Raw genomic sequence first — 14,906 nt, forward strand, 5'->3', positions numbered from 1 at the left:
CCCAGCACTTTGGGAGGCCGAGGCGGGCGGATCACAAGGTCAGGAGATGGAGACCACGGTGAAACCCCGTCTCTACTAAAAAATACAAAAAATTAGCCGGGCGTGGTGGCGGGCGCCTATAGTCCCAGCTACTCGGAGAGGCTGAGGCAGGAGAATGGCGTGAACCCGGGAGGCGGAGCTTGCAGTGAGCCGAGATTGCACCACTGCACTCCAGCCTAGGCGACAGGGCAAGACTTCGTCTCAAAAAAAAAAAAAAAAAAAAAAAAAAATTGAAAGTTAATGTTGCTTAATCTTTTACTGGCTCGTTTTGACCCTCTCACAGAGTCACTGGCCTCCGTCTTCTCCTTTTCCCCCATTTAAGCATTTATTTTACAAGACCATTTTTTTCAGTTTAATGAGACACAAACTCTCAACTTTTTATTTAAAACAGAAATGCAGTAGATCTGTAAGTTAAACCTTTCACCATTCATACGGAAACAAATATCAGTAATCCTCTTTGGTCTAAACAAAAATTCATAATTATTTATACATTTTAAAATATTATATTGTTTCAAATATTGTTAGTGGGGCAATAAATCATAAAGAGATACAACCAGTCAAAATTAGACTTTTAAAGAATTACTCTCAAAGACATTGCAACAACTCCAAAGTCCAGGGATCTTAGAAGACTAATTTATTAGGAACAACATTTACAGAGACAGCTTTTTAATGCTGAGTTGCATCTGATTTAATGTAGTCAGAAAGAAAAAAGAAACATTTTTCTCGTTTTGCTGATCTGTCAGATTTTGCTTAAGTTAGGAGAGCCTACAATTTCAAGCCTAGATAACTGGAATTCTATGAACAAACACAGAAAGACAGGAGAAAGGCAGGGAAGTCCAAAACTCACAGTCTGGGGGGAAATCAGTAGAGTAAGATTACTAATAAGTGAAATATTGGGCATATGATTTCTTAGTTTCCATTAGTTATGCAAATATTTCATTGTTAGTATTTAGATTAGTGTTTTAGAATGTTTTATAGAGACTGAAAAGCAAATAAATAATTGCATTAGCATTGTTAAGTGTCAGTGTTTTCTGTTTGACAAATAATCATACAGCTGTGTTCTCAGGCTGCAATAACAAAACACCAGAGACGGAACAGCTGAAACAACAGAAATTGGTTTCTCACAGTCTGGAGGCTGGAAGTCCAAGGCAGAGTCCAAGACTCTCGCCAGCAGCTAGAGGTTCACTGTGAGGCTTCTCTTGGCTTGTAGGTGGCTGCCATCTCTCTGTGTGCTCCCATGCCCTCTTGTTTGCATGCACAAGGAGAGAGGGAACAAGCTCTCTGGTGTCTCTCCCTATAAGGACACCAATCTTAGCAGATCAGAGCCCCACCATGACTTCATGTAACCTTAATTACTTCCTTAACAGCCCCAGCTCCACACTGCAGGTTGGGGCTTCAACATGGGAATTTGGGGGTGAAGGGTGGGACACAAACATTCAGTCCATAACAATGGCCCACCAAACCATGAAAGTAAATAGAAAAAAAATCACAGTTCAAGAATAACATAAAACTTAACTAGGTGTGTTATAGAGCAATGCATAGAACTAAGCTGAGAAGTTAAAACATACACTCATTGATTTTTAAAGACAATCTTTCCCAAGTTTGGTTCACCTTAGGGCTGATACACACCTTCAGAACCAGATTTTGGTCTCTAATATCATCTTCCACTGAAAGCCAGGGCAAACAGGTTTATGTTCATTTCATCTTGGCCTATAATTTCTCTTTAAAGTGACCATTAATATTCACTATCACAACTAAGGCTTGGTCTGGGCCATTCTGAGAACAAGCTCTGGAGATCACAATTTTAAAGGATTAAATAATCATAACGGTATTCTTTGTTCTGACAAAATTATTAATCTGACAGTGACTGGATTATCTTGGGACTCTCCCAAGCCCTAAATGAATACAGCAAAGATAAATGTCAAGAATTCAGGAAACAATTGCTTCTGCTATGGCCTGTAAGCTCCTAACAGACCATGCTTCTGCAGGAAACGATTCTGGACAAATTTTTAAAAGCAACAAACTACATGAAGTCACTCAAAAAAAGAAGCCCAGCCTTGGAAGAAAGAAAGGCCACAGGCTGAGTTTATTTTTATGGCTTTTACCCAGAGTGCAAGACACAGATCTGCATTGCACAGGACAGCTACAGTTCCTTTAGAAAACCACCATCTTTCTGGCTGGAAGAGTCAGGAATCAGAATAGGGGGCAACAACCGCTGCTGAAAAGAGTTGGGGGAGGAACCCCTGAAAGGAGCGCCACAAATGGGGGAGCTCCAAACTCTTTGTGTCAGCTCTGTCCAAATCTCTGACTTGTGAACTAAAAAGAAAGGTTTCTACCATCAGCAGACTGTCACCCATAGACATTTACATAGCATTTTGATTTGGAGTTCTTCCTAATGGCCACCCCACGGAAAAATATACAGGTATTGTTTTGCCCTGGAAGCCAGACAGATCAGAATATTGGGTAAGATAGCTGGGTCAGCTGTCCTTGGATGGATCCCAAACACTATGTTCCTTTCTAGGCCTGAGAATCGCCGGACACTGTCCAACACAATGTGATCACCCAGCATATCACATGCATCACTGAGCTGCACAACCCTTTTCTTCCTCATTGCTTTCAAGAGCTCATACTTATAGTGCTCCACTTCTTTTGCAGTGCTGACAAGCACGGCGACATCCTTTGGAGAATAGCCCCTTTCAAAGAGAAGCCTGCAGGTGTCTGCCACATAGGTCATTATTTGCTCCACAGTCATGTGTTCCTTAATTTGTAAGGTTCCCTGAACACCCTGGGACCATTCGGCTTCAAGAAGTACTTCAAGGGACCCGGTAGGGATGTTAAATGAAGGATTATTTCTAATTACTTGCATTTCTTTTTGTAAGTACTTGGCTATTGGCTCTGCATTGCGAACTATTCTGGTGAGCTCTTCTCTTGGATACTGGTCTGAGAGAGGGGGGAGGCCACTGCAATCCAAGTGGCTGGTCTGAAAGTAGTCCAGAAAGATCCAGAGAATTCCTGGGCCATCCTTTGCTCTCCGAGTGATGGTTTTTGCCTTCCCATACCAGTCCCCGTCTTCAGTGCGGAAATTCTGAGCTTCGTCAATGACGATGTGTTGAATGTGTTCAAAGTTTTCTCTTAGGAAAGTTTTCCGGGTCTCTGCTTGGCAGATATTTTTATGACTGTAAAAATTAAAAGAACACACTCAGGTTTTATCTAAAAAAAACAAGGGGAGAAAATGATTGTATCATGTTCCTCCGAGCACAGTACATTACCACAGATCATTTTACCACTCAATTCTCAAGAAAGAAGGTGACTTAGGGCCGGGCGCTGTGGCTCATGCCTGTAATCCCAGCACTTTGGGAGGCCGAGGCGGGCGGATCACAAAGTCAGGAGATCGAGACCATTCTGGCTAACACGGTGAAACCCCGTCTCTACTAAAAAATACGAAAAAAATTAGCCGGGCGTAGTGACAGGCGCCCGTAGTCCCAGTTACTCCGGAGGCTGAGGCAGGAGAATGGCGAGAACCCGGGAGGCGGAGCTTGCAGTGAGCCGAGATCGCGCCACTACACGCCAGCCTGGGCGACAGAGCGAGACTCCGTCTCAAACAAAAAAAAAAAAAAAAAAAGAAAGAATGAAAGAAGGTGACTTAGCAGAAAAAATTAAACCCAGATTAAATAATACTTAGAGACGTAAGATCCAACTGCTTACCTGATAAAGTTCCTCAGAGGCTGGTTTTCACAAACGTAAAGAATTCTCTTTTCCTCACAGTGAAACACATTCCTGATCTTCTCCATGATCTTCATGGCCATGATGGTCTTCCCTGAGCCAGGTAAGCCGTGGACAAACAATTCTCTGTTCTTGCGGAGGCTTCTGGAGAATATCTCATACTGCTGGGCCGTGAGCAGATTTAAAACCTCACAGTGGAGCTGGTCACTCAAGAGAGACCTGAAGCCGAGTAGGACAATCACGAGGGACTGCAGCAGGGCTTCCATGTGCTGGGTGCCTGCAAGACTATAGGACGCAGGGTAATCCATCGGAGACACTGCAGCCTCCAAGGCCTCTGCGCTGTTCTCGGGACTCAGGCAGAGGACCTTGGCCCTGACACACACCTTCCCGGTGTAGCCCCCCATGTTCACCAGCTTCTGCTTCAAAGTAAAGGCGGTGCGAGTGCAGTAGTCCTGGCCCTCTGCATCTTGCTCCCTGAGAATGGTGTAGAGAATGGGGGTGCTGTTCTGTGCTATCAGCAGAGCATCACAGATGACTCCTGGCTTCTCCTGCAAGTTCAGGTCCACAGCCCAGCTTCTAGAGAAGATCAAAATTCCCCGAAAGAAAGGTTGCATTTGCTCATGTATTAACTCCTCTAGTCCTTCGTGCTCTGAGGTCAGGTCCCTCCAGAGTGACTCTGGAGTATATTGCAAATATTCTGGTGGGACTGTATGTGAAAAGAATGATAAATTAGGGGAAGAGAAATAACCCTATTGATTATGATGACTAATTATAATTAACTAATTGATTAACTAGATGATTACTTATAGAAGTTTCAAATACTATTTTATAATTATTATTGTATTACAATTACAAAGGAAAAGAACCCTTGGAATATCTGGTATACTTCATCTAAACCCATATGTTTTTTAAAACTTATAACCTTGGGAAATTCCTTAGCCTAAGACTTTGCCGTCTCATCTGTAAAACAAAACTAAGAATAGCACATTTCCTATGAGGAAGAATAAATGAAATAACATAAAATGTTTGGTTCATTGTAGCTGCTTGAGAAATGTTGGTTCTCTTCCTCCCCTTTCTACTTTCGAAGTACCTGAATCTCAAAATACCCCATTGCTGGGAGTAGCAGGAGCCCCCCCCCCCCCCCACTCCACCATCACAGGAAGAAGGTAGTCATTAACTCCATATTTGCAGAAGAGAGGGAGTCATATTAAAGCCTTTATTGGCAGCGAATTTCCTGCAGTCCTGGACTGGAAGACCCTTAAAGCTATCTCTCCTGAAGCAGAATTCTTGTATCACTTAAAGATCAACGTATGGCTCCCCACTATCACAAAAGTCTTCCCTTTGTCACAGGCAAACAAGAAATAATTATGTGACACGAGAATATACTTGCATTGGAGGATTATGAACTTATTTCAATGATCATGGGTTCCAAAGTGGGAGGGGGGGAAGATAATTGTTGTCCTGTTGTGGTAGTATTGAGTACAAACCCAAATCAAGATTTGTAGTGGTAATTTCAAATGAAATTACCCAGATTTTATTGGTAATTGTTTCTTGTTCATTGTTGCTAGTGCTTTCTCTTCGTACCAGGTGCTCACACAACCTGATTATGCCTGCAACCTGGATGACAGTGAGTAGGAGATAGCATCTATTATGAGACACATCCAGATTTTAGAGATGTTAAAATATAGGGGGAAATACACATCATAGAATGGATAAAATAGGATAATTGAGGATATATTTAAAATGAAGCTTTGGAAACCAAAGAAATGTAAAATAAGAAAATACATCATTTGTTGATTGTACCAGCGAATTTGCACATATCTCTGGTCTTCACAAATTTTCCAAGGATGACATATTTATTCCCATCTTCATATGAGTAGATAAGGACTCAAAGAGGCCAAGTGAGAGCTGGGTGCAGTGCTATGGGCCTGTAGTTTCAGCTACTCAGGAGGCTGAGGTGGGAGGATTGCTTGAGCCAGGGAATTTAAGGCTGCAGTGAGCTATGACTGCACCACTGCACTCCATCCTGGGCGACAGAGAAAGATACTGCCTCAAAAAATCAAAAATAAAAGAGATCAAGTGATTTGCCCAACATCACACCACTAGGAAATGGCAGGGCGAGTCTGAATCCAAGTCTCTTGGACATCGGATCCTCTACTGTTTTTGCCCTGCCCTGCAAGTCACAGACTACTCCTGCCTGATAAATGGTAAAAGTCACTAAAACACTTGATGTTTATTTACCTCATCATTGCATAGGTTTTCTTTTTCTTTAATTGTATAATGGACCATGCTTCTGAAGGAAATTATAGGAAGATAAGAAGTGTTTCTTTCATTTCTTTGATATTCCACATAACAGTAATGATAGGGACCAGACTAGATGTTCAATTAATGCCACCATTCCAGGTGCACCAGAGTAGTCACCACTCCCCATGTGATTTGAGGACTCTGTGCCTTTGCACAGGTGTGCTCTGAAACTCTGAAGACTTCCACCTTGATCACTTGATAAACTCCTCGTCCTCCCCAGAACTCCCATATTCATCCTTCTGTCCTCTGAGTTCCCACCTCGTATCCGTTCTGGGAATTAATTTCACCATGGATCTAGGGAATCTTTAGAAACAGCAGTGAAGGGTCCAGGGCAGTTGTTCTCAAACCATAAGAAATCAGTCAGGTGAGGGATCCTAAAGGTTTAGGACACCAAGAGGAAGAACACTGGGGCTGGCTGATTCTGACCTATTACACCAGGCTCTGACTATCTTTAGTGCCAGTAACTCCAATTATAGACAAAATTTCTATTTGAGACAATCACTGCATTTCTTCCAAGAGAAGCACTGACAGCATTGAATCTGAAGCCAAATTATTGTCAATCGATGCTAACAATTAGTGTGCTAAGAACATCTTTATTCTTAATATCTGGATTCTAATTGTAAAACTATAAACATAGTTTGTTTACCACCATTAATGTTCAAAATCTAATAACAATAACAGTGTTCCAAAAATGAAAATTGTCTTTTAAAAAAATAACTTTAGTTAATATATTCCTATACCAAATACCCAAACACTTGTACTCCCATTTTCTTAATTTCCTGCCTTCCCAATCTCACCCTTCTCCCTTATCACAGATACTTTTAAGTTTCTTGCCTATTCTTCCGAAATTGCTTTATGCAAATACAAACAAATATTCTGCCCTTTCTTTCTCAACAGGTAGCAAACCATTCAGCAACTACTTTTCTTCACTTAGCAATATATGGTAGAGATCTTTCCATATCAATGCACAATTCCTTATTCTTTTCTTACAGCTATCTAACACAGTATTTATGGATGTACCATATCTTGTTTGACCAGTCCCTATCGATGGGCCCTTGGGTTTTCCCCCAAGTCTTTTGCTATTATGTTAATACTACAGTGAGTAACCTTGTATGTTTGGTGTGTATGTAAGCATATGTAGCATACACACACACATACACACACACATAATAAAATCCCAAAGGTTAAATATATTTGTGATTCCAATATATTAATATATTGCCAAATTGTCCTCCAATGGAGTTGTACCAATATGGACTCCCACTAGCAATGTACAAGAAGGTGTGTTTCCCCACAACTAGCAAATAAAAGATAATGTCAGGTTTTTTCATTTTTTAAACAATCCAGTAGACAGAAATAATTCTCCTTTTAATTTATATGTCTCTTATTTTGATTAATATTTAGCATCTTTTCAAATGTTTCAGAGCTGTATGAATTTTATTTTCTCTGGACTATCTTTGTTGATTTTTCTGTGCGTGTGTGTGTGTGTGTGTGTGTCCTTATCAACTTCTGGAAGCTCTTTATATATTAGAGACATTGGCCCTTTGGTTGTGATATGGGTTGCAAATATTTTTTCTACTGGTCATGGTCATTTGACTTTGTTCTTAGTGGCTTTAGTCATGCACAATACTTATTATTTGTATGCAGTCATATATAACAGTCTTTACTTTTATAGTTCACAGATTTTGAATCTTGATTTTTTTAAGTCTAACGCAAAAATTATAAAGATGTTTGCCTATGTTTTCTTCTAGAACTTTTCTGGCTTTTTGTTTTAAATTCTTGATCCATTTGTAGTTTATGTTAGTATATGAAGTAAAGTACGAGTTCATCTTTTAAACAGTTAATTGCCACCAAGTTACCCTATGTATTTATGAACATGTCTGTTTTTCTCTACTTACTTGCAAGGCCAGGTTCATGATAAACTAAATTTTAATTTGTGTTTCTGTGTATTTCCAGATCCTACATTCCATAACTTTGGTCTAATTATATGCCAATACAACTCTTTTTATTGTTTATATATAATATATATTTAAATACATATAAATAATATATCATATATAAATAATATATAAATATGAAATAAAAATAAAAATAATAAAATATTTAAAAAATTTAAAGCAAATAAATAATAAAATTAAAAAAATAAATTATTTATATAATATATATTTTATATATCTATATATTATAGTTATATAATTATATATTATATATTTATATATTATATTTATATATCTATAAATAATATAGATAGATATTATTTATAGATAGCGTCTCTTGCTTTTCAGGTTTTAATTTTCCAGCTGTTCTTGCTCATTTAGTTTTTATGTTTAGATTTAAATAATCTCTTTTTAAAATTGATATATAAAATAACTTCAGAATTGACAACTTTGTGATGTTGATTCTTCCTTCAAAGTATGTAACATTCCCTAATTCACTTATGCTTCTGTGTCCTTCAATATTATTTTAACTTTTGCTTTAAATAGGTTTATTGCAGATATTTTCACTTTTTGTTGCTATTGAAAATTGGGTGTTTTCTTTCATTATAGGTTATATTAAAGATATTGAATTCTGCATATTAATTTTTATAGTTGCTTCTTATAATACTAATATAAGTACTTATATTCATTCTGAATTATTTTACTGTTTACAGTAGCTTTTCATTTGATTCTCATGAATTCTCCAGATATATAGTCCTATCTTCTTCCATTTTAATCCCTCTAATTTCTTTCTCATATCTAACTGTATTGGCCAATTAATATTACATTGTACTTGTAATATGCACATGGCTGTTTTATTCCTGAATTTAATAGAATGCCTATAATCTCTCCCAATTAACATGATGTTCTTGGTGGACATATATATATATATGTAAATATAAATATAATGTTAAAGAACTATTTATAGGTTACCATTTTATTGAGGACCTTTAAAAAAAAACAGGTATTGAGATTTTTCAAATGCCTTTTTGATGTATTAGGAGACAAATATATAATTTATTTACATAGATACATAGAAATGATGAATTACATTAACTCTCTACATGTTGATACATCCTTGTATTTCTGGAATTCTGTCTTTGCATCCTCATTAATAAGTAGGATTAATCTGAGTTTTCCTTTTCCTTTTTTTCTATCTTTAACAAGTTTTACAATTACTGTTATTCACACTTAAAAAATAGCTTAAGGCTGGGCACAGTAGCTCATGCCTATAGTCTTAGCTTCTCAAGAGACTGAGGTGAGAGGATCACTTGAGCCCAGGAGTTCAAGGCTGCAGTGAGCTGTGATCACACCACTGCACTCCAACCTGGGTGACAGAGCAAGACCCTGTCTCGAAAAAAAAAAAAAATGACTTGGGAATTTGTGTTATTTTTCTATGAATCTAGAACAATGTAAATAGTGTAAAAAATGCCTATTTTTCAAAAGTTTGGTAGAAGTTTTAGAAAATTGATATTTTTATACCAGAATAATAGGCTGTTCCTCTATGGGCATATAGCTCATTATTTTGTCTTAGTTATAATTTATTCCATGGTAATAGCTCAACTAAAATGGATCTTATTAAGCTTAAAAATGATTAGCAGCGCTTAATAGGTTTACTCTTAGATTTTACATTGTTTATTGTGGGCAGTTTCTAAAATATAAATTTGATATGTAAATGAATGCAAGGACCTTGAATAAAGGAAAAAATGAAATTGTAATGGGGGCAGTCATTATCTATTAATTTAATTATCCTTGACAGATATTTACACATATATATGACATTTATGTATCAATTATAGTGCCAGATAAGCCACTGACTTACGGCACAGATTTAAGCAAGTGGTTTTCCCTCTCTGGGATTCTACAAAGAAGACAGCAATGGATTCCTAAGCAAAGCCTATCATGGGAGCAAGGGATAAGAGTACAGAAAAGGCGTTGACCTTGGTCCTGAATTATTGTGTTTGTGCTGCTACGTGATTGTCCTAAACCCAAAACATGGGAAGAAATGCATAATCCATCTCCATTTTAAATGTTTTGTTTTCCATCTTGACCTAGATTTATATTCTTTTCTCATATTTACAACCACCACTCCTCTGGAAAATCTGGCAAGGGTAGGCAGTTTTTTGGCTGCTCTCTGGTGCAGCGTATGACTAGTTTGACTAGATAAAAGGTTTCCAATCTAGATGAGCATAAAATCATGAGAGTGGTTTGAGAAAAGTGCGTATTGCAAGCCACTCTCCCCACGTATTCTAATTTGTTGTGAGTGGAGTAGGGACTCAGATATGTGTCCTTTTAAAAATGACCAGAAACACTGATGATCAGCCAGATTTGGGAAGTACAAGAACAAATAGTCTTTAAGGGAAATAATGCTCCTGGATTCTATGTGTGGTCCTGCCTTACCCAGTGGGGTCAGTGAGGGTTCATTTCTAAACCACTTATCACCAATAGGATTGTAACATCATCACATCTTACATATGGGTTTGCAGAGCACTTTCAGGATTTTACAAAACAAATATAACAGTTTAATCTCCCTTTATCCTAATATAGAAACTGGCTGGTGTTGAGAAGACAAACCATAATTACCTGAAAATAAAAGTTGCTGGAGTTCCTTTTTATGTTCCAGGCCTTTCTTGGAGTACACTGGTCTGCTAAGGGGAGGCCCACTAGATAGACTCAGCTGGCATTCAAAATCTTTAGACAACTGTAGAAGATCTTAAGAAAGAAAATTCATGTTATTCTGACATGTTAATCTCTTCATACTGAAAGAGGCTCTATCAGTAGGTGAAATGTGTGACTTTCTAAATAGTGTGACTTGAGAGATAATATCAAAATAACTCTCCTCTCACTCTGTCTAGATAAGTGCCTTTATTGCATATCAAGGTTGCCAAAACCCACTCTGAAAAGCCATTATTTGGAAGTTTAAATGCATTTCTCCATTCAATATAATTCTTCATTCTCTGTATCTGGTTAGCATTTTGTTTGCACACCTGTTATGATACCTAGCACATTCTTTTAATACTGCTGTCTTTGCATGTATCTTATTTTACATCCCCTCTCCAACTGCCACCACCTCTCCTGAACCCAACTCTCAACTCTGTTCAATGTCATCTCATCACTGATTTGCAATTACCACTACTCACACTTAAAAAATAGCTTAGGGCTTGGGCATAGCAGCTCATGCCTGTAGTCTCAGCTACTCAAGAGACTGAAGTGAGAGGATCACTTGAGCCCAGGAGTTCAAGGCTGCAGTGGACTATGATCACGCCACTGCACTCCAGCCTGGGTGACATTCTGATACTTATGCTTATTCCTGAAGTTAAAATGAAAAACTGTGAAATCAAAGGACATTATAGAGTGCATTAACTTTTTCATGTGCTTTGGAGATTGGAGTCAGCTTTATAACATCTCCTTTCCAAGTACACATCCACTTTACTCAGAAGATTGTGTCCCAGTTTTTATGTTCTCTCTGTATTTCTCCAGGCTTAGGGTGTTCTCAGTTGTTCTAGAGACACTGAGATAGCCCACTAGCCCACCAAATTATAGCATGATGGGGTAAATATAGAAACATGTTTGGGAAGCAGTAGTGATGCAAGACATATTTCAAACTGGTAGGAGCAGAGGGGTAGAGCAGATTATAGCTGCTGGCATAGAGCATAATGGGTACATGGTGATGAGTGGAAGAAAAGGCAAAATATCAACAGGATAAACAGAGACACAGGACAATGTGAAACGGTATTGAGGACAAACCTTGAATACACCCCTACCCCCGTGACCCTCATCACCCTGAAATACTTTCTGTTCTTTTGTTTTTGAGACAGGGTCTCACTCTCACCCATGCTGGGGTGCATTGGTGTAATCATGGCTCACTGCAGCCTCAAACTTCAGGGCTCAAGTGATTCTCCCACCACAGCCTCCAAAAGTGCTGGAATTATAGGTGTCAGCCACCATGCTTGGCCCTGAGCTACTTACAAATTTTCCTGAGCTACAAAATCAACAATGTCCTCAAGGATCAAGAGATAAACTACATCTTAATTTAGGCAGGGTACTATTATGAGGTGATAGCAAACTTCAATGCAAAGGGCTTTTTTTTTTTTGAGACAGAGTCTCGCTCTATCACCCAGACTGGAGTGCAGTGGTGCAATCTCGGCTCACTGCAACCTCCTCCTCCCTGGTTCAAGCAATTCTCCTGCTTCAGCCTCCCAAGTAGCTGAGACCACAGGCACGCACCACCACGTCTGACTAATTTTTCTATTTTTAGTAGAGACGGGGTTTCACTATGTTGGTCTTGAACTCCTGCTCAGGTGATCCACCCACCTTAGCCTCCCAAAATGCTGGGATTAGAGGCATGAGCCACCGAGCCCAGCCCAAGCAAGCAACCTCAGAAAGCAGTACTATGATGGTGACGGTTTAATAAACAGATCTAGTTGAGAAGAGATCCCTCGTTCATAGCCAACTGCCAGTTTCTGTGTTATAAATCTTCCCACCATGGACAATTTCAAGCTCCTAATGGATTATCACTAAATATAGAGTTGGAAAGCGATGCACAGTAGCACGCCATTTTATAGTATTCCCACCACACAGATACAATACATGTAAATAATCTCTCAAGCAAAGACAATAGTAAAGTGTAGCAAATAATTAGGAAGTGGTGAGTTTGAATTTATTACATTTGTTTCTGCTACAATTTATTTAGGTGCAAGTATATATAATCTAATTTTTAGTAATAACTATGTTTAACAACTAGCTCAAAAATTCCTGAAAATTTAATAATTGATTCTAAAGCCAGTAAGAGCCATTCCAGTACACCACTGCAAGGGTGGCCGGCCATTCTCAAATAATTTTCTGTTCAGTTACTAATGTAGAAAATTGGCCACTTATAGACACGTGAGTTAGGTTTCTAATCACCCAACAAAATTTTCTCATGTATGAAAAGTAGAATACTTGGGGATTCAAAATAAAGTATTCAGTGGATGTAAGACGTTCAAAGTCATAGGCAGCAAAGGAAAATTTAATATGGGAGGTCCCAAGGATGTAGAAAGGACGGGAAGGGAGGAGCTTTTTCCCTCTTACCTGGATCTGTGTCTGTCATCATGCCTACCCATTTCTCGGTTGTCAGGCTGCAGATGTACTTGTCCTCCACTATCCATGAATTGGGAGCTTCTGAGAACACTGCACAGCAGAATGGCTTTACTCTGATCATACAAGCATAGCCATAGAGCTCTCCCCTTTTTAACGCATCCACAATTTTGAGTGCGAAGGTTATCGGGCATTGGGGTTGGCAAAAATGAACACAAGGTAGTTTGTATATTGCTTTTTCTATTTTCCTTCTCAAAGAGTCAGGGTCAACATTTTCTTTTGCACATCCCAGGACTTTCCTACTCTTATCATCCACTCCAATAAAAAGATAGCCTCCTTTAGTGTTTGCAAATGCAGGGACGTATTCTGAAATTGTATTTTTTACATATTCTTGGATGTGTTTTGTAGAGAACTGTTTAAACTCTACTAATTGAGACTCAGGAAAGGGCAGGATTTCACCATATTCAAGATAGTCTTTTTGGAAAATTGGGTCAGCAGGATCCGAGTTAGGGAGCTCTTGGTGTATACCCTTGTGAATTTTGTGAAAAGGTCCTTCTTCCAAGATTTTTGCATTCCTTTTCTTGGTCTTCAGGAAAATGAATGCCTCTCTTGAGTCCATGGAACGCACAGAGGTCTCAGATCTACGGTGTAATGAAGAACTGATGCTGCAAAGGCGGGGCTCGACAGAGCCATCTTCAGGGAAAGGGCCACTGCTCCAAGATTTAACAAAAATGTAAAAACACCTTCCTTGTTGCTTGGTCTCAAAGAAAGCCTGCAGATCTGAAGACTGAATAAGGTCTCTCAAAGACTGTTCTAAATCCAGTCCCATCTCCACAGGATGCTCAACCTTCTTGGCCATCTGAATCACTCCTCCTCCTGAGTTTAATAAAGCACATGCAGCCCGTGTAACTCTCTCCTTCTCTCGGTCTCTCTGAATTTTCTGCAGCCTTCTTCTGTTTTCTTCTCCAAGAGTCACTTCTCCTACATTGATGACCAGGTCTGGGTAAGACGGTTCCACCACCAGGGGGTACTGATTTGCCGCCATGCTGAACTCACAGCTGAAACTATTAGAAGAAATGTATTGTTACATGCATGCAATTCATTTATTAAAAGGATATTTATTTTGTGTCTAATATGTGCTGAGAGAAGGCAATAGACTAGCAAGCAAGAGAGGAACAATCCTTTCTCTTTAGGAGAAGAATGACTGGCAAGGAAGGGTGCTAATGAAATTAGCATTTAACATCCTATATGATATGGGCTATGAAAGGAAAAATACACTAAAGGGGTATCTAAACTAATCTGGAGATGATGGTTCAACAAGACTTCCAAGGCAAAGGTGACATTTAATCAAGACCTGAAGGATGCATTGGAATTGGCCAGGTGAAGTTATCAGCATTGAAGAATGGAAGCAGTGGAGCACATGAAGCGCATGTGTACAATGGCATGAGACTATCTCAGTTTAGATTGTTGATGTTCCAGTGAACACCAACATTAGGGGATGAGTAAAAGAAAACAACATTGAAAAGGAGACTTCAGAAAGGACTGACTGTGAAAAACCAGAGGTAGGAGAAAAACCAAGGGTATATGGTATTAAGGAAGCCCAGAAAAAAGTCACCTGCATAGAGGTCTCAGATCTATGGCATAATGAAAAACTGAGGCTGCAAAGGTGAGGCGTGACAGAGCCAAGGTGTCTAATACTGCTGACACATACAGCTAGGCGATGACTTGAAAGTGTTATTAGGTTTAGTAAAATTAAGGTTATTGGTGACTTTGAAAAATGCTGTTCAG

The 14,906-nt window shown here is 38.9% G+C and overlaps 1 protein-coding gene across 7 annotated transcripts in view; it reads right to left on the reverse strand.

The window, feature by feature from the left end:
* Positions 1–331: 331 nt before the first annotated feature.
* The window catches only part of SLFN11 (schlafen family member 11), a 37,541-nt gene continuing 22,966 nt past the window's right edge, over positions 332–14,906 (reverse strand). For all 7 annotated transcript variants that reach the window (XM_032163002.2, XM_032163001.2, XM_032163000.2 and 4 more), the window contains 4 exons: positions 13,113–14,182; positions 10,626–10,754; positions 3,745–4,468; positions 332–3,215 (listed from right to left, as the gene is read on the reverse strand). In XM_032163002.2, coding sequence (XP_032018893.1) covers positions 2,432–3,215; positions 3,745–4,468; positions 10,626–10,754; positions 13,113–14,163 — 2,688 coding nt within the window. In that variant the 5' untranslated portion in view covers positions 14,164–14,182 and the 3' untranslated portion in view covers positions 332–2,431. The remainder of the gene's footprint in view (positions 3,216–3,744; positions 4,469–10,625; positions 10,755–13,112; positions 14,183–14,906) is intronic.

The sequence above is a fragment of the Hylobates moloch genome, unplaced genomic scaffold, assembly GCF_009828535.3.
Source record: "Hylobates moloch isolate HMO894 unplaced genomic scaffold, HMol_V3 SCAFFOLD_10, whole genome shotgun sequence".
Taxonomy (NCBI): domain Eukaryota; kingdom Metazoa; phylum Chordata; class Mammalia; order Primates; family Hylobatidae; genus Hylobates; species Hylobates moloch.